The sequence below is a fragment of the Paroedura picta genome, chromosome 1 (genome assembly GCF_049243985.1).
Source record: "Paroedura picta isolate Pp20150507F chromosome 1, Ppicta_v3.0, whole genome shotgun sequence".
Classification (NCBI taxonomy): Eukaryota; Metazoa; Chordata; class Lepidosauria; order Squamata; family Gekkonidae; genus Paroedura; species Paroedura picta.
Window position 1 is genome coordinate 57,180,055 of NC_135369.1, and position 27,431 is coordinate 57,207,485.

The 27,431-nt window shown below is 43.1% G+C and overlaps 1 protein-coding gene across 11 annotated transcripts in view; it reads right to left on the reverse strand.

Annotated features, from left to right (window-relative positions):
• Positions 1 to 27,431, reverse strand: part of ESRRG (estrogen related receptor gamma) — a 619,420-nt gene that overhangs the window by 165,042 nt on the left and 426,947 nt on the right. For all 11 annotated transcript variants that reach the window (XM_077339358.1, XM_077339350.1, XM_077339409.1 and 8 more), the window contains one exon: positions 8,038 to 8,154. In XM_077339358.1, coding sequence (XP_077195473.1) covers positions 8,038 to 8,154 — 117 coding nt within the window. The remainder of the gene's footprint in view (positions 1 to 8,037; positions 8,155 to 27,431) is intronic.

The following is a 27,431-nucleotide window of genomic DNA, read 5'->3' on the forward strand; positions in this document are numbered from 1 at the left end:
GACTGGTCCTGCGACATACGTTTTGTACAGGGCCTGGAGACTACATAGATCACTGAAGTAGGTTTAATAAAACAAGAAAGAAGATTTATTTATATACAGGTTATGTAGTGATTTCTCTTTAAACTTGTAGTTACCAGGTTTGCTCATCACCAGACACGGGCCTCACAATTCTAACCTCTCCCAGAGGCAGAGTTAAACCATTCTGCCATACTACCCACAGAATTAACTACTTCCCTGCTGGGACATAGCCCCTCTCCTCTCTGTATTCTCTCTCCTGTATGGCCCTTTCCAACTCTATGATTCTATGATTCCAACTCTAGTTAGGATTACACAGGTAGATTTGAAAAAATGCTTAAAAATAGCATCTTAATTATGATTTGTTTTCTAGTAAAATATACAATGTACTTGGCATATTTTCTGCAGGAAGGTATTGCAAAGAATGATATATCTAAACAGCGAACAGGTATACTTCAAGAAGTTATTCTTAGTATAACAAATTAAATAAATAAATCTTTATTTTTATATCCTACCTTTCTTAAATGGCACCAGAACTGTACTGAGAAATGAATTAGTGGTTGTCCATTTTTAATATCACTGGGGAAAAAATTTCTCTTCCTTTTGGAACTGAATGGCAAAGCCCACATATTGTTTTCCTGTGTATTTTAATCAGTTACAGAGTGCTTGATGTTGACTTGCAAGGGACTGGGAAATAAACAAAAACAAAGCTATTTCTCTCCTGCCTCAGCACTGATTGATTATCAAATGAACTTATGGTACACCATCCAATTAGTGAACAAACATCAGCTCCTCAGATAACAAACGAGTCTGGCCATCCACTAAACGAGATCTCGAGAATTTCAAATGACAGCAGAGCATAAGTAATTAAAGGCAGCAACTGTAGATGCATAGATGCTAATACACAGGAAATGCCTTGGCCATTACTAAGCAAGAGAAGAACTGGAAATGAATAGCCCATAGCAACAGTGGTAAAGGGAAGGCTTTCTAACCACATGCAGCCAGCCCGACTCTCTAAGCATTGTTGTTGTTGGTGGCTCCATCAACAAGGACAAGTGTTTTGAGGAGCAAGGCTATATTCAGCAAGCACCTGTTGCATCCTAATAGCTGCAGGTTACTCCCTTATTTGTATAGGGACATTTGTCCCTCAACTATTTGTCCCTCTGTCTGACTCTGACAGAACTAACACCCAAAAGCAAAGTTTACACCTTCTTAATAATGCTGCATTTTTCTTGCTTCTCTCCCTATTTTGCTATCAGGTACACTTCTACAAGAATAGTGACTTTTCTCTTGCACTTTTTTCCCCATTGCATTATATTTTAGTGGTTTTGTTTGTCACCCTAAGGTTTGGCATGATATACATTTCTTTCTTTCTTTCTTTCTTTCTTTCTTTCTTTCTTTCTTTCTTTCTTTCTTTCTTTCTTTCTTTCTTTCTTTCTTTCTTCATTATACACATCCTTTCTTAGAGCAAGATTGTGAGAGCCATGTGCGCTGCTAGTAAGAGTTTTACTAATATGCCGTGACCGTACAGCATGTATTTATTATCTGCATGGTGAGAAGAGAAAGCATGCATGTAGACCCACATGCGCAAGATTTTCTTCTGAACTGGAAATTGCCTTCTGGAAAGGTCAGAACCGCTTTCAAAGACTCTAGTACTTCAAAGGGCTATCTGGCTGGCCCATATTGGTAACTGGATAATGTGCTAACAGGGTTCTTTGTGTGTTCTTGCTGTTTTCCAGTCCTTTACTGAAACTGTTTACAGAGGAAGCATGTTGACAGTTCAGCAAAACTTTTAGCATGATACATTGTGTTAAAACTTTATTTTATTTCAGATCTAGCAAGTAAAGCCAGTTTGGTGTAGTGGTTAGGAGTGCGGACTTCTAATCTGGCATGGCGAGTTCGATTCTGCACTCCCCAACATGCAGCCAGCAGTTAAGGTGACTAGATTTTAACATTGGTAAAGCGGGACACTATTGACTGAGGGGGTTCTTGATTAAAAATTTGGTCTATATGGAGCAACAAAAAGTTTCATAGAATGCATAGAATGCAAAAATAGTATTGTATTATATATATATATTTTATATTTCAACATAAGTACAATTTGCCAGGTACCCCCAGATGTCCCTCCAAACATGGGACAATCTGGTCACCTTAAGCCAGCTAGGTGACCTTGGGCTCATCACGGCACTGATAAAACTGTTCTGACTGAGCAGTGATATCAGGACTCTCTCAGACTCACACACCTCACAGGGTGCCTGTTGTGGGGAGAGGAAAGGGAAGGCGACTGTAAGCCGCTTTCAGCCTCCTTTGGGTAGAGAAAAGTGGCATATAAGAAAACAATAAAATCAGAGTCCAATAGCACCTTTAAGACCAACAAAGACTTATTCAGGGCATGAGCTTTCAAGTGCAAGCACTCTTTGTCAGACTATGATCTTCTTACATGACAGTGAATATATAGCAAAAATCAATTCTGTTACAGCAGTAGACTGTGTCACAACCAAATACAGCCAATGATAATCCTTTGTCAGAACAGCCACTTGGCATATAAGCACCTTCTAAATTTTATGAACAAATTGATACGAGCTGTCAATTTTTAAGGAGACTGAGCCATCAGCATGTAGCAACTGCTGTGGCCAACTGCTAAGTTACAATACTAAATGTTATTACTGACGTAATTGAATTGAACAAGTTTATATTTGAATGGATTTGCTTCAGCATGATCTGACATGGGATCACAATATTTGCTTATACATAAAACCATGTCTGAAACACAAAGATAGTGGGAGGGGCCAAAGATAGTGGGAGGGGGGCTATGTCTAACTTTAAAGAATGATAGTTTTTCATATAACTGGTGTACAGGAGAAATTACAAAGGCTGACTACATGTCACAGATCCTAAACCATATTCCATCACCAAACTTCTGTAAATTATTGCAGTCAAATAAAATCTAATCAATCGGATGTGTTGTGATCTAGTTCCAAGTTTTAAAAAGCAAAAGCACAACTTGCAGTTGAAAGTCTGAATAAGGGTGACATCTTCTGTTAGCCTCTGATATTGGTCCTTAAAAATTATAGTTAGGTCACATTAGAAAAATAACAGATCTCACATCAAGATTGATGAGAAAGACATTCTAGCCATTTTAGCATTTTCCATCAACATTTCATTAGTGGCCAAACACAAATCCTAATAGACAAAAACTTCCCTAACATGTGAATTAAGGCCACTTAAACAGGGCCTGTTCCATTATGCTGTAGAACTGAGACAGGCACAACTCTAAATTGCTATGAGAGAGCAGCCCTTGGGTTCAAGAAATGAAGATCAGGAAAGTCATTTCAAAGAATCAGAAAGTGTGGGGGGTTGTCAACTAGCCTACTAAAAAGAAATCCTGCCCCTTTAACAGAGGTTTAATTGCTTGCTGTTTACCAGAGGGTGTTATTTACCTATATGCCATAAAATCTTTCACTGTCCATTTCTATGTGTAAAACCTCTATTAAAGAGATAGGACATTTTTATCCAGGCCAGCCTGCAACCCTTTAAATGATATTTCTTATTTTCTGGCTTTAATTGTAATACATAATGGGGAATTCACACATCTTTTCCCATAGAGAGGTTATGTGCCAAGTGTGGAAGCAAGTCTCTGGGAGAAATGCACATGTTGTCTATATTCATTTATTTGTTTTTTTATTCATTTGGCTTATATACTGCCCCTCACTTTGAAGTCTATAGCAGAAGAATGAGAGGAGAAGGTAGAAAAGCCGAAACTAAAATAAAAGGTAAAATTACTGAAGTGCTTCCTCCACTCAACATTGTGTAAATTATTTATAATTTAAAGATTATCTGAAATACTACTTCTAGTATGGAAGAAGGAAACATGGCATCTATACTAACACACCTCAAGGATGAGAACTGGCTAATAATTGCTAATGTCATCACTACCCAACAGGATCAGGTCACCATTTTAAAAATTTCTAAACTGTTTAGAGTATGATACATTTCCCTCTTTGATTCACTTTCAGAAAGACATTCTGAGAGCCAGTTTGGTGTAGCGGTTAGGAGCGCGGACTTCTAATCTGGCATGCCGAGTTCAATTCTGCACTCCCCCACATGCATCCACCTAGGTGACCTTGGCCTTGCCACAGCACTAATAAAACTGTTCTGACCGAGCAGTGATATCAGGGCTTTCTTAGCCTCACCCACCTCACATGTTGTCTGTTGTGGGGAGAGGAAAGGGAAGGGGATTGTAAGCCGCTTTGAGCCTCCTTCGGGTAGAGAAAAGCGGCATATAAGAACCAACTCTTCTTCTTCTGATGAGGCATGTGCTAGACCAGTGGTCCCCAACCTTTTTATAACCAGGGACCGGTCAATGCTTGACAATTTTACTGAGGCCCCGAGGGGGGGTGTAGTCTACTCTCCTCTCGACCACTGCCCTAACGCTCTCTGACTCTGGTCGCTATGGTAACATTTAAACATTCCTTCAAAATAAGATACAGATACGCCACAAAAACAAATATAAAGAACATTTTATTTTCATGAAAATTTTAACTCGCAATAACGACAAATCAATGGGAGCCCTGAGCTTGTTTCTCTGCAACGAGACAGTCCCATCTGGAAGTGATGGGAGACCATGACACCCAAAGTGTGTTGCTTATGTCCAGTCTACTTCCTTGTTTTGTTTTGGTTGCTGTCAGTGCAGAAAACCCCGCTTCACACAGATAGGATGTCGGCGGCAGAGTGGCAGGGCAGCCCCCAAGGCAGCAGCCGAGGAGGAGGACGAGGAGGAGCTGCGGCCTGGTACCAACTGATCTAGACTGGATGGACAGTTTTGACCAAATGATACTTGCAATGCCATTCCAAGCATAGTTGTGCCTTTCTAGGAAGTCAATGGACTTCTCTTTTAAAGATGGTATTATTATTGTTAACTCAAGTAATAAAGCTGGACCACAACTCTAGGATTAGGTGCCGGTAGAAGCAAGAATGTTGATTTTATACTGTCTAGAGAAAGCCAGCCCCTAAGTGCTTCGGAGTTTAGAGTTACTACACAGAGGCAGGCAATGGCAAATCACTTTTGTCTTTTGCCTTGAAACTCTTCCAGGGTCACCATAAGTCAGTTGGGACTTGACAGGGGGAAAAATGAAGATGAACATTCATGTCAAGACAGTCAACATGTTGATATATGTTCCCAAGCAGAGAAATACTTCCATACCTTGCAAACATGTTTCTGTGGTCAAATAAACAGGCTCTTAAATCACAAAAAAGTATGAATGAATGACATCTGACCAAAATATTTCTGGAAATCATCTTCCCAATTTTAGCTCTCAACTTTAATAATTAGGCAAAACTCTGTGACACTTTCCATATCTAACATCATCTGACCCCTCTGAGACAGGGATTCCCAGCTATTTTCAACCTTCATCGGCCTCTGTAATTCTTACAAAGTGTGGCAGGCAGAGCCAGAAAATAGGTGCTGCAGGAAGCAAAGTCAGCTGCAAAATGACTGTCACAGCTTACTTCCAGTCACTCAGTGAAGATCCTTGTGCTACAGTGGCAGCTGCTGCTGAAGCAATACTTTTAAAAATCTGCACAGCCAATCAACTCTCCAGTGGCCAACCAGAAGCCTTCCTTGGTGGGCAAAAGCCCCACATTCACTTTCTAAAAATACTTGCTGGTCACCAAGAAAGGTGCTAGTGTCCTCCATGGTGCCCACAGGCTCCACAGTAGGGAGGCCTGCTCTAGAATACATAAATCTGTTCCACATAATATATTTCTGGTAAGGGCTTGGAGGAGGAGCAGCATGTCTTATGGCTTAAGTGCCACTCAGCCCTTAACACACACTCAGGGCAGCTGTCCTGCCCCTGACAGCCTCCTCCTTCTCCAATGGCTTGCCTGTCTGTCCAGTGGCCAGCCAATCACCTCTGAAGCTTGGAGGCTGCAGATCCCTGCTGCCTGAGAGCTGCCCTGCCAGTGAGGTCCCTAACAGCTGCTTGCAACCTTTCCAGGTCCTGGGGGGAGGGGGCGGCCGTCCACAGAGTTCTTCCACCCAATCTAGCACCCACTGTATTCCTGAATGCAACGGGCTTGGCCCCTAGTATATATATAAAGATATAAATATATATATCCCGCTATATATCTATATTGTCTTTCAGACTATAATTAATTGGTTTTCATAATGTAAAGCAGATGAAGAGATTTTCTGTTGGGTTTCAAAAAGAGGTCTTCTTTTGAAGCACAAAGAATTGAAATAAATTCAAGTGCTTCCTCACTCAGTCATCTACTCACCTCAGTACCTAAGAAAGATTTAGTAGGCCAACTTTTTCGGCAAGATGATACCTATTGAAGATAATGCAGAGAGGCTCCCTCGCTGTTTTTTTAACTAAACATAAAATAGCAATGTCATGGCTGAGACAAGGATCCACACTGATCATTTTTTGCATGATCTTACCAACTGAAAACAGCCATAATTAAATAAATAAATCCTTGATGTATTTAAAAGCAGACCTGCCACATGTCAGAGCTCGAACAACGGGTTTCTATTCTAACAGGCCAAATATGCTAAGCAGTATAGTCTGTTTGAAAAGATGTCACATTCAAGCATGCTTTTCATACTAGAGTTCATCTAAAAGCATCCATTAAGGATTTTTTGTACTATGAGACAAATTAGGTTTTCTACTAGCAAGAATCCTACCCACATCAGAATAAAAATGGCCAAGTCCTGTGTTTCTCAGTAAAGCAAAATCCCCAGTGAATTAGCCGGGAATTTTTTCTGGAATAAGACTAAAGACAGGAGGCTTTGGCTCACAGGATCATAGCGTCTGCCAAAGCAGCCACACAGAATGTGGTTTATTCTTAGTAAGTATAATCCAATAAGAATACGTCTGTAGGTGTGTGATAGGCCTAATTTTTCCCCCTGCCATCTCTCTGTCAGCCTGTATTCTTTGGGGAACAGCACTTGAGAGAAAACTGGTTACCTAGGGGAAAAAGTGTATGTTTCACTTTCTGAACTGGAGATCAAATTGCATTTCTCTGCAAACGCCACTTTAAAGTGATTGCTTAACACACATTATTGTCTATTGAGACAACTCAATATGAATTCACTGGATAGGAGCAGATTTGTGGCACATGCAATAATGACCTCTGTTTCACCTGAACAGTTGAAAAAAGGCAAAATTTCCAACAACATATAAAGCATGTTTCCTTGTTTTAGCTATATTATAGATTCCAGCCCTAAATATGTAGGGATCCTAACACTGTTTTCCACATTTATAGGAAATGTCCTAAGTTAAGCTTTAAGACCTTCCTTATTAAAAGATCAGTGCACATCTAAATCTTAGATTCCTTCCCTCTCCACTTTTCTACCACCATAGGACAAAACAGAAGCTAGGAGGTATACTACAGTGAGCAACAAACCAAGGGTAAGAACTATGGAGAATGTCTCAGTTACAGAGTGACTTCACTTGTCACCATACTGTTCCTTTCAGTATGTGTGTAAAGAGAACCATGGTGATGTGGCATCCTTGCACTCTATGCATGAACATTTGCAGCATGGGCCTTTCAAAGAGTAGTAAAGCAAATGATAGACTTCTAGGGGTTCCTTATTCCACCTAAAGATCCTAACCCATGTGTTGAACACCACCATGAAAAGCCAATTGACAACTTCCTTTTTCATACTTTGTTTAAGAAGACATTTTGGTTGCTGCCGGTTTTAGTTATTTGTTTCAAATTCTTGGTTTTACCCTATATTTTGAATAGCTTACTGAACTTTTTAATTTTTCACTTGAGAAACCTTTGAGCAAGATCTCTCAAGGATATTTTACAGCTACTGAAAGCCAACTAGATACATAATCAATGTGAATAGATCCAATGAAGAGTCATAGTGTAGTGAAAGGGGTCAAAATCAGAGCATCAAAAATGTAGACCTTTATTAAACCCAGAGATGTTTAATCCAGTGGGCTACATTGAATAGTTGATCTGATTTATAATTCTTGCCAATGTCTGTGGAAAGATACATAAAGAGATCAGCCTTACCTTCTTTCAGCATGCCGACTTTTAGACATTTCATGAAGCGACAAGCTTGGCAGGACTTGCGCCTGCGCTTTGTGATTTCACATTCATTTGTTGCTGGACAGCTGTATTCTATGTTACCTGTGGCATTCAGGATTCAGAAAGAGAAGCCAATGAGAAATGTTAGTTGACAGACAATTCTTAGTCATAGGAAGAACAGTGAAATCATATTTAATCAAAAGTTACAGTAACTAGATTTAAATTATTTTTATAAAACAGTCAAGTTATAAGTGGTCATAATGATTTCCATCTTTTATTTAGAATCAACAAAAACACTGCACATACAAACTTATGTCCCAATGTACACTCTTACAATTACATGATAAATGCATGCATGAAGCATGTCCATTGGCTCTCCCTACTTCAAGAGCATTCACTAGATTGGATCCATCCAGTTCTTTCCGAACCTTGGCCAATTACTGTACATTTTTGGTCCCACGGGGAATTTGTACCTGTAGATACCAAAAGCTTTATCATAGTTTTTCTGGTTGTCCTTCCAGAAACATAAATAAACCATCAGTAAAAAACAATAAAACAATGGTTAATAAATAATCCACCTTCAACCTACCACCCCAGCAGCCTCCATTCACTATCAGGCTGTTTGTTTTGTTGATGGAGCTGTCAAGTTGGGGGGGGGGGAGAGTACAGAATGAAAAAGAAAAAGGGAGAGAAAGGAGAGAGAAAGAAAAATGGGAGCTCATTCAATTATAGGCTGCCATGGCCTCAAACATAGACCTTCTGGAAGAACAACATTTTACTGTCCTTACAGAATTTCACTGATCTGCCTCAGTCTAGCTCCCACTGGAGATAATTAGTGAGGGTGATCAGTGCTGTTTCCACACTGTGGCCAGCTTGGAAGCCAGACTGGAATGGATCCAAAACTGATGTTTCCTCTAGGAATGCTTGTAATTGATCTGTGGTTGCTCATTACCAGGAATGCCAGATGCAAAACTGCGTGATAGTGGGGTCCTGCATTTCAAGAGGTGGTTTCTTCAGTAAAGGCCAGACCACCTCCTCTTTAAACCCTCTGGGAATATCTCTATTAAGGTGGAGAGATTTATGATTTCCCATAGGGTCTCCCTAATCCTCCTTTTGTCTGCTTTCATGAGCCACGAGGGGCAGGGACCTAGGTGGCAAGTGATTGGCCTCACCAAAGCTAGCATCCTATTGATATCAGTTTAGGAGAGTCTTCTGAAGCTGTCAAAAATAACCTCTGGGGACAGTTAAGGGACCTCCAGTTCGCTTACAGTGCCAGTAATTTTTTGAGAAGATTCAGGCACCCTGGTTGCATGCCCGCATTTCTCTAATTGTTTTATTCAATGTGATATAAAGAAAATAGGGTGAAAAACTTGAACCATAACAACAAAACCAAGGTGTGAAGCTCACTGAGAGGGCTTTGACCAATGATTCCCTCAGCCTAGTCTACATCTTGGAATTGTTGTAAGTATACTGTAGAAACTCTGTGCTCTTTGGAAGAAGATATTCCATCTCTCCACTTACAACCCTGCCTAAAGAGACTCAGGCACCAGGAATTCTACTTTTAAAAAAAGATTATACAAGTCATTCTCTGAAATTGCAGTCAGGATTCAGTGCAATGAAGAGGCCATCCAGGATATAAGGTTACCAAGTCTGGGTTAGGAGATTCATGGATATTTGGGACCAAATTTAAGAGCAGACTATAATGAGGGGTGGGAGATCAGCAGGGATGTGATGCCAGAAAGTCCCCAGCAAAGCTGACATTTTATCCAGGGAAACTGATCTCTATAGTCTGGAGGTCAGTTGTAATTCTAGGAAAATTCTTGTCTAGACCTCTCCTGGAGGTTGCCAATCCTATCCAGGAAGAAACCAGGAAAGGAATTTCTCCTGCTCTGCCAGCAGCATTCAGGCAGTGAGGCTGTATTTTGACCCTTGTTGGGATCACAACTGCAGTCCAGAAAGGGTTTCAGGACAAATATTAACCTTATAAATGTATGTCTCTGTATACTCATGACAGCAAAAATAAGGAAGTAGGAAATACTGTTCTAAGCCTTTGTGTTCCTTACTTTGTATAGGATTTACATATTAACTGAGACAGATACAACTTAGGAGGTTATATTTGGGAATACACCTTTGTGTAAAGCCAATATTCCACAGGATGAATGGAAAGACAAGATTCAGAAAAGTACATGGAAAACCTTGTCCTCTGTTTTCTTCTTGCCAGGACAGTGCAAATTTAAGTATATATAATAGGTTTGCTCATTAACTCATTGCAAAAAGTGCATCTTGCCTCTGCTTAAGGGGGAAAACACATGTTCAATTTATTTTTTTACTCACTGAATGAGAAACAGAATTAATGCAGTGTGTGATGTAAACCCTGGTCTGAACATCCAGTTTTACACACATTGACAGCCACAACTATATTCAGTATGGTGCAGTTTGCCATAGCAATAGTTCTTGGAAAGAAAAGGACTTTTAATAAAAACGTCTTTCCCCATCAGTGTTGTCCCATCTCACTTTAAAGGTATTTTGTTATTTTCTAACCCTTTCCCCCTGTGATTAAGTGCATTAGTATCTTAATGAAAATGCATTCTGTTTATTGCTCTCTTGGGAAGTGGGAGGTCATCACACCAAATGCATAAATTGTCATCAGAGACAGTCCAGGCATAATTGCAATTTTGCTGCTCCATGTTTGCTGCACTCAGAGTCCATCGAAGTCCCCTGAAACATGCACAGATTCTAGTAATTAGCATAGAGTCTGCCTGGGACTACAGCATTGATGAAATATTTCAGAGTTAATCACACTTTGTAAACACTGATTTATATTGACTACCTTTCTCCAGACTGATGTCTCCTCATTAAATATCACATTAGCGGATTGCAGGATTGTACAAAGATTCAAATGCTCTGCAACTGCTAACTCAACAAGGAATAATATGCTCACCACTTATCTGCTGCAAAATGGTTACGTATTTATGAGAAAGGGGTCTTGCATGTTGTAATGCAGAAAAGACAGGTCCATCAGAAACAGAGCACTACATAAGCATTCCAACGAAACGCATCTGGGGCAAGCATTTTAAATCATTTGTTCAACCTGATTTGTGTGGTACAAAACAGCCAAGCGTACCATAAAGACAAACCAGCAGCCTCTCCCCATATACCTTAAAGGATGCCTGCCACATTAGAAATGGAGCCCAAGTTTAGGCTGTTATACTGGCATCTGCCTTACCACTATACTGTGCAAAGTCTGAAACCTCATTGGAAGAAGGCTCTTCAAGTGACAACAAAAAAGCAACAACATTTGGAGGAAGGCTTTCTGAAGGAAGGTTGGATCCATGATGTGATTTCTGGCAAAACTGAATGCTTGACAGTGAATCCAGAATCATATTCAGTTATGTATAATCATTACCGATCTTTATACAAACTTGAGGAAAAGAAGTCAGATTTGCAGAAAAAACTTGAATGATACAAGCAGTGCCTGTAGCATTATCAAATAAATGCCCTCAGGGGCTATTGCTAGCCCATCACAATCTTATTGCCAGCTTTCATGGGGTGGTTTCTTTCAGTAAAAAGAAGAGGCAGGACTATTTTGGCTTTCAAGGAAGGGCTCACTGGGCAAATTGATGCCACACAACTTGCATGACTCACCCAGGCACAGCTGCTTGCTTCTGTTCAAAAGCAACCACCCCACAAAAGTGTTTGTGGTATAATGGTTAGAGTTTCAGACTAGGATTTGAGAGATCCATGTTCAAACCCCCATTTTGCCATGCAAGCTGAGTGGATGACCTCAGACCAGTTACACATTCTCATCATTACTTACTGTGCAGAATTACTGAAAGGATAAAATGAAGGGGAAAAGAATGCACTAAGCTGCATTGGGTCCCCATAACAGAGAAAGGTAGGGCAAATGTAAGGAAATAACAAATATAGGATTGACAGGCCACCCATTACGGTGGGAGAAATCCTACCAGTAACCCCTGCTTCCCACTGCTACTCCATCACCTGGTGAGATCAAATTTATTTTAAAAATCACCAGTGTAATCTTCACTTCCAGGAAACCCCAGAAGTGATGTCAAATCACTACAGGAATTGCCAGAAATTATGGTAAAATTATAGAGTTCCCATCAATTTCTAGAGTAACATGACTTCCCAGTTTTCTCTGGAAGTGATGTCATGCTGACAGTGCCCCACTTCACATTTGTATCCTCCCTTCAACTCCTCCAACATGTGCCACCTACTGGCAGGCATTAGAATATAGGGAGATACAGAGGGAATAAAGGGGGGGGGGAATTAAGTGACCTACTAAAATTCCTTTTGGGATTCTCACTTATATATTACTAACTTCAAACCCCGTTCCTAAGAAAGGCCTTGAAAGGGCCCCCTCCCCTGGCTAGGCAGCTTAAGGTGGCTTTGGGCAGCAGCTTGCAGCCAGATCAAGTGGAGCAGGCGGGGGCTTGGCAGCTCATTATCAGGGCCGGGACAGAGCTCCTTAGCAGGCAACAACCAACTGAAGTTCATAGAATCAGCATTTCTGTCAGATGACTATCTAGCCTCTGCCTTCGAAAGGAGGAGAACCCACCAACTCCCGAGGAAGCCTGTTCCAATGAAGAACCACTCTGTCAGTAACTTCTTCCGTGTATTTAGCTGAAAATTCTTTTGAATTAATTTCAAACCATTGGTTCTGGTCAGAGCCTCTGGGGCAACAGAAATAATTTGGCTGCATCCTATATGATATCCTTTCAAGTATTTGATGGCTATCATCATATCACCTCTTAGTTGTCATCTCTCCAGGCTAAACAGACCAGTCTCCCTCACCCTTTCCTTAGAAGACTTGGTCTCCAAGCACCTCATCACCTTCATTGCCCTCCTCTGGACATGCTCCACTTTGTCTACATCCTTCTTCAATTGGCTGGTACGAGGCCAGATTTGGTGGAAGGAAGACGCGACTCAGCATTGGCTTAAAAATGGCCACAGCTTTTAATCAAACAACCTCCCACGGAGGGTTGGCGCTACACCAGGTGAATGAGCCTTACCTAGGCAGTCCGCTGACTGCTCCACCCACACAACCCGATAAGAAGTCCATCAATGTTCCCCGCCGGGAATACGGACTTCCAATCAGGTTTCTAATCATGGGAGATAACTCATATGGAGGGCCAAAGGGCGCAAACCTCCTTGACTACCTCCAGAGTCATCTGGTCAATTAATGAGCCACTCTCGCCGCCCCGCCGGGTCAGCTGGTCACTCATTAGAACCACCTCGTTAAGGAGGTCCCAACCCCTGAGGGGAGTCCGATCGCATACCGGCTCCCCCAATAGGCTCATTCTCCTGTGTTCCAAACGCTGTGACTAAAACATTGCAATCAAAACATAAACAATTAAACCATACAACATAATGGGTGGGAGGGTGGGATTGCTCGCCCGCACTCCAGACAGAGGCAGGGAAGCAACGGCCAACGTCCTCCCGGGGCGTTTAAACCCCCGCCCGAGGCTCGCGCGCCTGCCGCTGCCGCGCCCCGCGCCCAAGCCCCGCACGAGGAATGCCGAGCCGGCGCTTCCCCACTCGCCCTCCCCCAGCCAACCAGCGGCACCGGTAAGTCCCTGCCGCTTCATTGGCTGGTACGAGGCCAGATTTGGTGGAAGGAAGACGCGACTCAGCATTGGCTTAAAAATGGCCACAGCTTTTAATCAAACAACCTCCCACGGAGGGTTGGCGCTACACCAGGTGAATGAGCCTTACCTAGGCAGTCCGCTGACTGCTCCACCCACACAACCCGATAAGAAGTCCATCAATGTTCCCCGCCGGGAATACGGACTTCCAATCAGGTTTCTAATCATGGGAGATAACTCATATGGAGGGCCAAAGGGCGCAAACCTCCTTGACTACCTCCAGAGTCATCTGGTCAATTAATGAGCCACTCTCGCCGCCCCGCCGGGTCAGCTGGTCACTCATTAGAACCACCTCGTTAAGGAGGTCCCAACCCCTGAGGGGAGTCCGATCGCATACCGGCTCCCCCAATAGGCTCATTCTCCTGTGTTCCAAACGCCACTGAACGAAGAATTCGATCCCGCCAACCCTCAACTCCACATAACCATTCAATAAGAGCCCAACGGATATCATTTAGCCAAATGTCATGCCCCCAATCGGATAGGTGTATTCCATCCGCTCGAAACAACGCTCCGAGCTGACTATCAATGTCAGGGTGCCTAACAACACGGCCTCCCCAATTAATAATAAAACTACAAATAGAACGATTAATTTTAGCTTTTGCCCTATTAATGATCGCTGCCTTCTTCATGGAACTCCAGACGCGCCGGCTCAAAAGTTCTGACCATAGCAAAACCGTCTGGGGCATACGTTGCTGCAAAACCTTCAGATCTTCCACCATGATGTTAATCAATTGGCGACCAGGAATCTTTGGTATGTCGTTTTCACCCAGCTGAACAATCATTACACTCGGCATCCCCCAACGATAGATAGCTTGGGATGCAACGTCCAGCAGGTATCTCCATCTCAGGCCCCGATGACCACACCATGTAATGCGAAGGTGGTGATCCAAACCAAGATGATGGCCCCAACCAGAATTGACTGCATACCGGCTGGCCCAATAGATGATGCTGTGCCCCAGTACCAACACTGTCCAAATCGAAGGGCATATCCCTGGAACAATGAATAGATTAGTGAACCATATCTGGGCGCAGGTACCCTTTATAGGCTGCTGAGCGCCACCGCCCAAGTTTCATGATCTGTTTTGTGGAAGCCCCATCTTGCAAAGCCTGCGTAGCGGCCCCAATCCTAAAAGAATGTGAACCAAATTGTCCAGCAGGCAATCCTAGCTCATTCAGACAAAGCCTGAGAACTGCCATAAACTGAAATCGGGAAAAGTACGACCCATCCCGATGTATCACTAACGGCCCAACAATATCTGGGCGAACTTTCAAAAACTTAGATACCCATCGTACCGGACAAACAGGTAAGTCGTGCTTTCGGATGTGAACTGAAATACCCTTGCCCAATTGATCTGTTTTCGATTTCTGGAGCCAAATCAACAGACCATCCCCATGAAGTGTTACATCATGTAAGGCAACTGTAGCTGCCCCTGCCCTAGTACGAGCCGGGGACAGCAGCTCCCCACTTCGAAATGCTCCGTAAAAGGCCAACGTGAAGGCCGCCCCTGTAAGGTAGACCTCATACTTATTTAAACAGATGTGGTGCAACTTCTGCAGCAACCTCTGTAAAATATTCTTTGTAATCGGGCGCCTAGCATCTGGGATCCCAGGGGCTTGACGTCTCCAACCGTTAATGGCCCTTCTTGCCAAAAACGATGATCCCGGATCCCAACCCTTAAACAGTTTGCTATAGAAAGAGAGTCCCGCTAATTGGACTCTAATAGTTCTATGTGATGCCCCACGCTCCCACAGATGTGCCATGTAGCTCAGCAATAAACTTTCCTTCATAGGCCAGTCCCCCCGGCAGCCTAGTGTTCTGCAAAATAGAAGGAAGTTTTTGGCAGCTCCCAAGTACGATCGACGTGTAGATGGTGCCACAGAGCCTAGCACGGCCTGTAAAATCATTCTCGGCCAAGTGCCCACAGCTCCTCTGGAAAGACGTCTGGGGCTGCGTTCGCACCCGGGGCCAACTGACGGAACCTCTCGTCCTGCAAACGAGAGAGGGCGTCGGCTATTTCGTTGTGGACCCCGGATACGTGGCTGGCCACAAACGTAACGTTAAACCTCAAACAAGTCAAGACAAGTCTGCGGAGCAACCTCATAACTCGCATTGACTTTGAACTTTGTCTGTTCACTATATGAACCACAGCCTGATTGTCACACCAGAACTTTACCCGTTTGTTAGCAAACAATGAACCCCACAACTCCACGGCAACCAAAATTGGGAAAGTTTCTAAAAAGGTAAGGTCCCTACGCACTGCTGCATCCCAGCAATCAGGCCAACGTCTTGAACACCATCGGTTTTCATAAAATACCCCGAATCCTAGGCTCCCCGCAGCATCCGAGTAAATTTGTAAACTATCCTTAACTGATAAAGGAGATTGCCATATGGCAACCCCATTGAACGTTTCCAAAAATTCCCTCCAAACCGTCAAATCTTCTTTTATGTGACAGGTCACCCTTATGTGGTGATGCGCTTGCTTCACTCCAGCAGTGGAATGCGCTAATCGCGCACAAAATGCCCTGCCTGGTGTTATCACCTTACATGCAAAGTTGAGATGTCCAACCAAGCTTTGCATTTCCTTAAGGGTACATTTCTTCCTCCCACACATTTCTCCCAACAGCCTTCTTACTTTTATTATTTTATCCTGGGGGAGCCTGGAGGTACCTTCAATGGAATCAAGTTCGATCCCCAAATATGAAAGGCAAGCTACCGGTCCCTCTGTTTTTTCAGCCGCCAATGGGACACCAAGCTCTGCCGCCAAGTCCTGAAACGTGGCTAGCCGCTGTGCACATGCCATTGAACCTCGGGGCCCCACAAAAAGAAAGTCATCCAAATAATGAGTGACCTCATCAAACTGCCCCTTAGCCTTTACCGCCCATTCTAAGAATGTGCTGAACGACTCGAAGGCTGCGCAAGCCACAGCACAGCCCATTGGCATTGCCTTATCCACGTACCAGCTACCTTGGAATTGCATACCTAATAGGTTAAAATCTGTTGGGTGCACTGGTAACAGTCGAAATGCCGATTGAATATCGCATTTGGCAATTAACGCACCAGGCCCGTTGGCCTTAACCAGAGCTACTGCCTGATCAAAAGGCGCATATCGCACAGAACATAATTCGTGTGGTATTCCATCATTAACTGAAGACCCCCGTGGATAAGACAAATGGTGGATAAGTCTAAACTCCCCTGCTGCCTTCTTAGGCACAACCCCCAACGGAGATACCCGTAAATGAGGGATCGGTGGGGCATCAAATGGACCTGCAATACGCCCTTCCCTGCACTCTTTCTCAAGCTTTTTAGCTACCACCTCAGGCATTGTCTTAGCTGACTTTAAGTTTTCAGACCACGAAGCCTCCCGTACCCCGACATAAGGAATCCTAAAGCCTTCCCGGAAACCTTCTGCAAGGTATTCTGCTGCCCTTCTATTGGGGTATCTGTGTAACCAAGCCAACAAGTGTGACACACTTACCGGAGTGGGGGCTTTGGATAACAGCACCTCAGGAATGGACTTAAGTGGTTTTGGCAGCACAGCAGGTATGGACCTAAGTAGTTTTGGCAGCATTTGAAGATCCAGCAGTGCCCGACCCCCCTTCTTTTTTACTGAGAGGCCGGGCCCCTCGAAAGGGCATTGATGAACCACCTTTAGTACATGCTGGAAGAGCATGACCCCCCCCACATGCTTCACATCTATGATCGAAACGGCAACGCCGCCGCCTGCATCCTTTATTATTAAAATCCCAACATGTGAGACCAAAAGAACGCTTTCCTAGCCCACCCTGTTGGCTGCGTTCCCTGGGACGCCTGGCTCCTGACCCAATTGTGACCATCCATGTGTCTAGGTGCTTTAAGTCCCACCGTGCATCCGGATTCTGCGAAGCTAACTCCCGGAATGCACGGTCATACTCAATTGCCCCTTCATCCCCTGCTATGTCCCGAGCCTCCAATATATGCGCAAAGTAGCGGCCCAAATGCCACCCTCGCTCGGGATAAGATCCACTGACTAGGATCAGATATTCGGCAAAACCCTTAAGCCAGTTATCAAAGGACCTTTCAACGAAAGGAGCATCCTTCCGCCGTTTCCGGTCTTTTTTGCTACCGGTGTCCCCAATCTTTTCTTGACTTTTTAGGAGAGAAAAGAAATCAACAAAATAACCCTCCAGAGCCCGCTCACGGATTTTAGTCCGCAAGTGAACACTTGGAGGCGCATCAGCCGTCTTGTATTTAACGGGAGGGGCCCTATCCTTTTCCGGCACTCCAGCTTCATCTAACAGCCGTTTTGTGTTTGTCCTACGAAGATCCATCCATTTCGGTATTCCGGGCACAAAAGCCCCTTCAATCCAAAACCAGCCCTCCCGCCTGATTTCCGTCCCGTCATCCCACTCGGAGGACTCACCCGACGACGGACTGCTGCGCAAAGACCGCCGTCGTTTGTGCCCTTTAGATTTTGAATTCCTCCCATGTTTTGTTCCAACTTGTCCTGCATGTGGCACTCCTTCTTTAGAAGTACGGCTCGTCCCCTCTCCTGAAGTACTGGATGGGCTGCCTTGAGCCCGACCCTTCCCTTTGACTTTTGCCCTAGACATGTGCTCCACGGCCCTAGCATAGCCTCTCCAGTAAGTACCGGATGATTTGTCTCTTAGCACCTGTTTACTAGCCTGTGAATCCCCTTCCTCCGATGAAGCGGATGTGCTCTCACTTTTGCCACCAGAACTACTAAAAGAACCCTCACTAGAACTTGTTAACTCTTGAACTTCCTTGCTTTTCCTGATCCTGGCACTCCTGGAACCATGTCTGCGATTGGCATTCGCCTTCTTATTTCTTCCTCTTCCCCGAGTTTGCTGCACTGGGGACTCACTATTAGAAGAATTTGACATTGCAGGACTACCCCATTTTGAGGCTACTCTGGACTCAGACCGCTCCTGTTGTTGAGCTCCTGCCTGTTTCTTATGCACCACTGCCTGTTTTTTATTCACCACTGGTCTAACCCCAGAATTGCTACTGCGCCTATCACGTGGTCTGACCTGCCTAACTTCCCCCTCCTGGCCTGAAGATGGCTCAACTACTTTGACAGGGCGCTTCTTGCCAACCGCCGCACTTGCCCTTCTGCGTGGTGAGCGAGCTGGTGACCGTCCTTGACATGCCACCCCCTGCCCTGCCCGTGGAGTTGGCAAGGCAGAAGCCCATGCCTCACGGGCTCTAGATGCGCTGCTGCGCCGTAGTGGCCCGCCATGCTCCTGGGCAGGGTCCGCGCAATCCATCCCTGCACTCTGCCTGGAGCCCTGTCTCCCTCCAGCCTGTCTGGCCCGGGTAGCTCTCCTTGCTGGCATCTTTGAAATCTGCTGTTCAAATAGCCACCCTTGATACTTTGTTTCTTCCCTTTTCTACTTTGTTTCTTTCCAGTGAGAAACCTCCCCAGCCAAGCCTGCCGATTTCAAAGTGGCCCCTTTTTTACTTTGTTTCTTACCCCCTCTAAGAGAGAAGAAACTCAAGAGCGAAACCTCCCAGCCAAGCCTGCCGGTTTTAAAACGGCCCCTTTTTTACTTTGCTTCTTACCCCCTCCAAGGAGGAAGAAACTCAAGAGCGAAACCTCCCAGCCAAGCCTGCCGATTTTAAAACGGCCCCTTTTTTACTTTGTTTCTTACCCCCTCCAAGGGGGAAGAAACTCAAGAGCCAACCTGCTGAGCTTGGATTCGCGGGTGTGTGTGTGTGTTTTTTAAATCACTCGCGAAGCCACTCCGCTCACCGGTACCTCTTTTTTTTTTTTTTTTTTAAGTTAAATTGCCGCCGGGGCCAAGGCAAGCCGATTGCTCGCCCGCACTCCAGACAGAGGCAGGGAAGCAACGGCCAACGTCCTCCCGGGGCGTTTAAACCCCCGCCCGAGGCTCGCGCGCCTGCCGCCGCCGCGCCCCGCGCCCAAGCCCCGCACGAGGAATGCCGAGCCGGCGCTTCCCCACTCGCCCTCCCCCAGCCAACCAGCGGCACCGGTAAGTCCCTGCCGCTTCATTGTAGTGACCAAAACTGAACACAATACTCCAAATGAGGTCTAACTTCAAATGAGTGTGTGTGCCAGAATTTATACCCAGAATTAAACTTTGCTGGTCTTAAAGCTACAACTGGATTCAAATTTTGTTCTATTGTTTCAGACCAACATAGCCACCCACCCGTTTAGTTACCAACAGCAACTGCTTTTACCAAAGAACAAAAATCCACTCCAATACAGGATAGGGAGTAGAATGGGGAAAAAATCATTATAATATGCTTGTTTCCAGGTAGGGCATTACTATTTTGGTATTTAAATTTGTGTGATTCTGGAGTTCAGAAGTAATATTTTCAATGGGGAATTTATATGAAGATATATGGTAGCTGTATAATAATAATAGTAGTATACTTGCACAGATCACAGAACACTCCTATAATCTAAAGACCTCTTAATTCTGAAGCAGATTGAAGAAAGGGGGGTTAGTTTTACAGACTCCCAAAGTATGTATTTTCTGCACAGGCATTCGTCTCTTTACTTCGGGGAGGGCGGTATATAAATCTAAATAAATAAATAAATAAATACTGATTCCTGAAATTGTAGTCAAGTGGCCTAGCAAGATAGCTCCTACTGGCCACAAAAATAAATAAATAAATAAATCACATTTTCCTGCTTTACAGTAACGGAAAATATAAATTTCTTATCATTCCACTGAAAACACTACCACAAGCTAAAGGGGAAACTAATGGTGAACTAATATTGGCCATCACATCCCTACTATCTGTCCATCTGTCTGTCCGTCCATCCATCTATCTATGACATTTTTAGACTGCCCCTCTCCAGCAATGGTCTTGGGGTGGCTAACACCATTAATATCCAAAACAAATATTCCTAAAATTATAAAACCCATTACAAGTTGCTTAAAAATCCTAATAAGATGAAGCAAACAACTCCAATTCTGAAAGGGTCCAAACCTGTGTTGGCAGCTCATTCCACCAGGCTGGTGCTAGGGCCAAAAAAGCCCTGGATCTGGTTAAGATCAGCTGCACCTGTCTGGGGCTAGGGAGCACTAGAAAGTTGGCATTTTTTGTGCAAAGAGCTCTTCAGGGGACCTACTCGGAGATGTGATTCCTCAGATACACAGCACCTTAAAGATCATAAACAGCATCTTAAACCTGATCTGGAACTATACTGGCAGACAGTGAAGCTGCTGGAGGACTGGTTGAATATTGCCTCTCCACGGGGTTCAGGTAAGGACCAGGCAGCCACATTCTGATTAAGGGAAGGCCCACATAGAGCAAATTGCAGTAGTCTAGCCTGGAGGTGACTTTCACAAGGAGCACTGTGGCTAGATGTTCTGAATCCAAGTAGGGGGCTAGAGGTTTCACTTGATGTATATGGGAAATCACCCGTTGAGCTACCTTGGTTATCAAGGAGCACACCGAGATTTTTTGCAGTCTATGCAACTACGCCTCCTCTTCTAGGACCTTCCTACCCAGCCACACAACCTCTATCTTCAGGGGGTTAATCTTCAGGCAGATTTGCTGCAACCACTCAGCCACGGCTCCAAGATATCTTGGAGGCCAAGGACAAGGATTTGGGAGAACCATTTGGCTGACTACTCATTAACAGATAGAGCTGGGTGTCATCCACATATTGGTGACATCTGAGCTCATATCTCCGGACAAGCTGGACAAGAAGACACATAAAGATGTTAAATAGTATTGTAGAAAGAATTGCACCCAGTAGCACTCCACACTAGAGTGTGCAGCGGCCCAATGGTTCATCCCCGATAGTGACTTCAATTAATTATGATCTCCTTAGCCCAATCTATAGGTTATTCTTACATACTAACCAGTGATTTGCACTTTCTTTTCAAATAATGATTGTACAAAATTGTAAGTCATAACTGACTTGCAACATGCAAGAGGAGGAAGAAATGGACAGGAAAAGGAATAAATATGTTACAGCATGGTTGGTTGTCATATTACCAAACTACAGTACAATTTTATATGTGTACCAAAACTAGCGTCTGGCATGAATGTGTCCCACATTTTATTTTTATATATAAAGAGCTACACCATCTTGATGAGAATTTTTCCTTCTTCTGGTACCTATAAAACTTAGGGGTCACCAGATGCTCTTTAGCAGGCAGGGGAAGATTAGAGGATCAGCTTTGTCAACTGCACCTTTCGGCTCACAACAAGATCCGGGAGTTCATCAGCCGAGTCAAAAGACAAGACCCTTTGGCCTTTAGCCTGTGTCTCTGAGCTCAAGCCTTTGGAAGAGCCAGAACAGGAAGTCCAGAAACAGCCCAAGAAGTAGTATTCATGTGTACTGAAACTTTTTACATAAGTCTAAAGGTGATATAGCTTGAGGGTGCCTGAAGTAAGCTTTTCCTCATATGTCCAACTCTTTATGGCTCTATTTTGAAAAGTGAGGTGGGTGGCAACCAGAGACAGTGCATTTTTAGTGGGAACACCTCGCTTATGGAATACCTTTTTACATGAGCCCCAATTGGCACCTACCGTAGTGTTTTAGGCACCAAGCAAAAACATTTATACTCCGGCTCTGAAGTGTTTGTACAATCTGCTTCTATTCCGAGAGCTGTATTATGCAACTTCTTTTAAAGCCGTGAAGTGATTTTTGCTATTTTATGCTACAGATGGGGTTTTAATAGTTAATTTTAATTACTTAAAGATGCTTTATCTTTTCATCATGTTTGTAAACTGCCTCAGGCAGAGTACCTGGAAAAGCAGCATAGAAATTTTCAAAATAAACAAAGAGAAAAGGTCATGGAGGAATCCCAAGCAGTGAATAAAAGCAGAGTAAATAAGAAGCAAAAGGAGGACTAAAAACCATGTTGATACCTCACAAAAGACAAAACATTTCCCATTTTCTCAACAGATATACCATTTGATTTTTAACAAAGCATCTGTACTTCTGCATAGCTACTTGGTTAAGGTTTGCAAAGGTAAGCCAGTTGTCAGTTGTACAGTTATTATTTGCCAACCACCCCCGGAATACTTTCCACACTGCTCTGTGATATGTCTTGTTTTGTATGATCACAGGAAAGGAAGGGGAAACAGCGCTATTCAGTTTTGCTTTTTTAGCAAAAAATGTAAGCAGAAACAATTTTATTTAATGTTTATTTCAGCAAAATGTTTAGGTATATGCTTAAATATCTCCCGCTAAAATTAATGGGATTCAAAAGATAGCCCTTTTTAATATGACTACTTGTAGTGTACACCTTAAACCAAACCCTATAGTTTCTAATAACTTATAAGCATGGAAGGGCTTCTTCCAAACACTAGGCTTCTTATTTGAGGGACTGCTTCTCTAAATATGCCCCCATAAGAACACTAAGATCACCAAGTGCTAACATGTTGATGCTCTCTGGCTCAAAAGAAGCATGCCTTTTTGCCCTGATCCCAGCCTGGTGGAATATGATGTCAGCGGAGACCTGGACCCTGACAGAACTAACAAAGTTCCATAGGGCTTGTAAAATGGCACTATTCCATAAGGCATCCAGTTGAGGCTAGTGCAAACAAATAAAATAATTGGGTTTCCCCGCTCCACAATACACTCCTTCCTTCCAGAGTATAGTGGCATAAATGGCCTAAAGATACAAGAATAAGAATAAGGCCTTAGATGTGAGATAACTGGGGCACTCAAGGTTACAGCTGTATGGTTTTCAATGTTTTATGCTTCTATCAGAATTCATATTAATGGAGAATTTTTAAGTGCTGTACACTGCCTTGAGCCTATTAGGGAGGAGCAGTATATAAATTTAATAAATAATAACAAGAATTAAACCACAGTTCTGATATACAAAACATTTTCAGTTTTGTAAATCTATATGGACTAGAGTTTCCAGTTCCTCAATAGGGGCTAGGGATGCCCTGCCCCACATTCTCATTCTCTCTCAAAGCAGGGCAGGTGAAAAAATAAAATGACAAACAGCAATCAGAGAAAACAAGGAAGTGACACCTCTCTAGGAACTGCCTTTTAGTTTTCCCCAGAAGTGACATCAGTCCTGTTTATGAAATGAGTGTCCAGTAATTGCTAGAGAGGTAAGACTCCACTTTAGGGGGTTTCCTGGAAGTGACATCATGCTGGCACCAATGGCCACTAGCAATGCCAACCTCCCCGCATTCCTGTTGTTTGCTAGGCTGGACCCTCACATGAACGCTAGTACTAAAAGGGAAAATTAACAATATTTAATCATATCCTCTATAATCAAATGACCTTGTCAAACTGGCCTTAATCTTAAAAATGCTAAAAGAAAGACAGAATGATACATATTTCTATGTCAATGTGATTACAGATAATTTCCTCAAGCTCAGAGCAAAATAAAAAGAATCCTAATAATGTCCCTTTAAATTTGGGATATAGCTTATCTACTACATGTTCACTTGTGTTAATCTTCCAGCAATGGTTGCAAATTGTGGTCAGTGCTTGAAAACAAAATCTGAGAAAGGACCAGGAATCTGATTTAATAGGTAGCTAGAAGGCAATTAGATGAGAAATGACAGAGGTTCATTCTTATTTATTCCACCGCTATGTCCTTGAAACGCTTCTTTGATTTTTCTCCTTCGATACAATAGTGTTGGACTAAAAATGTGTTGTTTCAAGCACCTTTACACCATTGCATCAATTTTGGTAAGTGTTCGAATTCCTTGCACCCTAGAGTTTGAAGGCTTCTTGTATTGTATTGTTTGTTAACAAGTATAGAGGTGTTGAAATATTCTAGCAGAAGCATTGAAAACCTACTTCAGAATCTACATACATGCAGAAAGAGTAGTATGTGAATGGCTCTTCGGGTTTCTTTGTGCCTTCAAAGAAAAAGCCTCGTTAAAAAAACTGAGTATTTTCTGAGCTAGAGCTCCTTGCTCCTAGAGGGCAGATGGGGAAGCTGCTAATAGAGCAAGCTTGAGTGTGCCCAGTTTCGTCAATAGTTGGAGAAGAAAATGTACTATGCTAGAAATAAAATCAGCCTGGCAGCTCAAGGCTTTCAACTCAGCTGACAAGAATGATCGAATGATTTATAATATCTCCTGGATAGTTTTCAGAAAGGACTGGGTTCCAGTTACTTATGTCAAAGTCTTTTTGTACAATTAGTTTGCGGGCAATACCATTTTCTCACTTACAGCTTAATAGAATCTTGCATCTAACTGGCAGAGAGAATCAGAGTCTATGCTAAATCCTTGCCTGAAGTGCCAGGGCATAATTCGTATATTCCTTTCAGTAGCATAATGGACTTTTACAGTTTGGCAGTTCAAGAGCGGAATAGCGTAAAGTAGCATGACGTTTCAAAATAAGGGTATATACCAAATGTTTCTTCCCTACAGACTCCAGTCTGCATTGTGACCAAGCACTAATATTTGTGTCAGCCTAGAATTGTATTTTCTATATCCAGAAATGTTTGAGTGTTTTTGTGGGTTTTAATTTTATTAAGAAGAGCAAAAGGAATACACATTAAAAGCACACATTGCAACAAATGAGATCTAAACCTTATGAAAGAAAGCACACCAGTACTTAAAAATTGACAGATGTGTAGATTAATATAAGGCAAATTAGTATAATATAAGGGTTGGACTAGATGACCCAGGAGATCCCTTCCAAATCTATGATTCTATGATTCTATCCCACTTGGATCTGAAGTTATTTGTGGCACAACTGGATCAAATGGGGCATTTTTTTGCAGGAAGTTGGGATTGTGTTTTCATGCAATCCCACCTTCCTGCAACACCCGCCCCCCAAATGTGGTAGAACATTTCTGATGCAGCTGCATCCCCCATGGGAACACAGGAAGCAGTGGACTGGGTTTGCCACCAGAAATGAGTCTCCCGTGGGGACGCAGGAAGCAGTAGAGCATGCTCCTGCTCTGCAATACACCAGCAGTGTCCCGGAGTAGCACCACTGTTGCAGAATCCCCCTCAGTGAAACATCTCCCCTGGGGAGCTTGCTGGATCTGGCAGAATCGGGAGAAGGGGAGAGGAGGGCTTAGGGTCTGGAGATATATAGGATTGTACTGTTTATATTATTTTACTGTATGGCAGGTCCAGGAGTGGCAGCATATAAATATGACTAATAATAAAATAAATATTGCATCTCTACCCAACTTCACTGTCCTATCCTCAGGCAAGCTTTTGTCTCCCTTCAAATCCCATATCTGAAATATGTATCTATAGTGTCGATATGCAGAATTTAAACACCTTGGACGACCTTGTTAGCAAAGGGCTAACCTTCCTCTGTCGACAGCAGGCACCTTGTGAACCAGGTGGGGCTAAGAGAGTTTTGAGAAAACTGTGACTGGGCCAAGGTCACCCACCGGTCTTCATGTGGAAGAAGGGTGGGGAATCAAAACTAGTTCTCGAGACTAAAGCTGCTTCTGAGGGAAGACCATGGAATAACACCCAGGAAATGTAGAACAAACATAAGGAATGTTGCACTTTTAAATAAGATTTTAGTTAGAAACCAGAAAGTGCTTTGTACTTCTGTACCATCAGTGTGAAGACGTCAAGTGTGGAGGTTGATTGCATGAATCTCACACACTGTTTTCACAGTGACAGATGGCATAAAGATAAACAGAGTGGGCACGGAAACTGGGCCATTCCCAGTGATGTCCCTAGTAATGTTCTGTACCAGGAAAGACTGAAGTTTTTACCAAGATGAAATAACACCAGATATACCAAAATAGACAGACACACACACTTTAATTTAACTATCAAAAGGATCTCATGACATTTAGTATAATAAAATCAAAGTCCAGTAGCAACTTTAAGACCAAGAAAGATTTATTCAAGGTGTGAGCTTTCTACTGCAAGCACTCTTCCTTCTACCCATTTGAAATTTATTAGCATAATAGGTCATTCAGCTGACTACTTCCTAGAACTAATGAGTTTTGCAGGCCCTGGATTGGTTGATTCAGGTTGCAATCCCAAACAGAGTGACTTTAATGGGCTTAGAATAGTTTAGAGGGAGAGAGATGGTAGTGTTGTTTTTTGGTACCCCACTTTTTACTACTCAAGGGAGTCTCACAGCAGTTTAGAATCACCTCCCCTTCCCCTCCCCACAACAAACACCTTTTGAAGTAGGGTGACGGTGAGAGAGTTCCAAGAAAACTGTGACTGACCCAAGGTCACCAGCTGGCTGCATGTGGAGGAGTGGGGAATCAAACCCCATCTCCAGATTAGAGGCCACTGCTCTTAACCACTACATCAAGCTGGCTCCTTAACTCCATTTTTAATTGTATTGCTAGGTATCTGAATTCAACACAAATATAATTATGTCTTATAATAAGGCCTCTTTCCAACAACAGCAAGCCATATATTGCAATCTCTCCTATAATCCAATAATCTGAGAGGTCTTCATACATGAGGAAACAAAAACATACCTCAGCTAGAGTTTATCCTTTACCAATGCATGTGCAAACATAATACTCTTTCCTTGTGGTACTGCACAAGGGGAAAAAGTCATGCAGACACAAGGTAAAATAAATCCTACTAAAATGATTAGGCAAATATTGTATCCAGAAGACCAGGCATTTCAAACATGCAAAGTTTAATATGGTCCTTCTTTGAACAATAATACAGTAATAACCCAATTCAAGTTGCATACAGAACTTCCTTTGCTATTTTTCCAGTCCAATGTAAATTTTGGAGTGGATTAATATGTGCTTAATCTAAATCTTGGCCTATATCAAGAAATGATGTTAAAAACACCACTG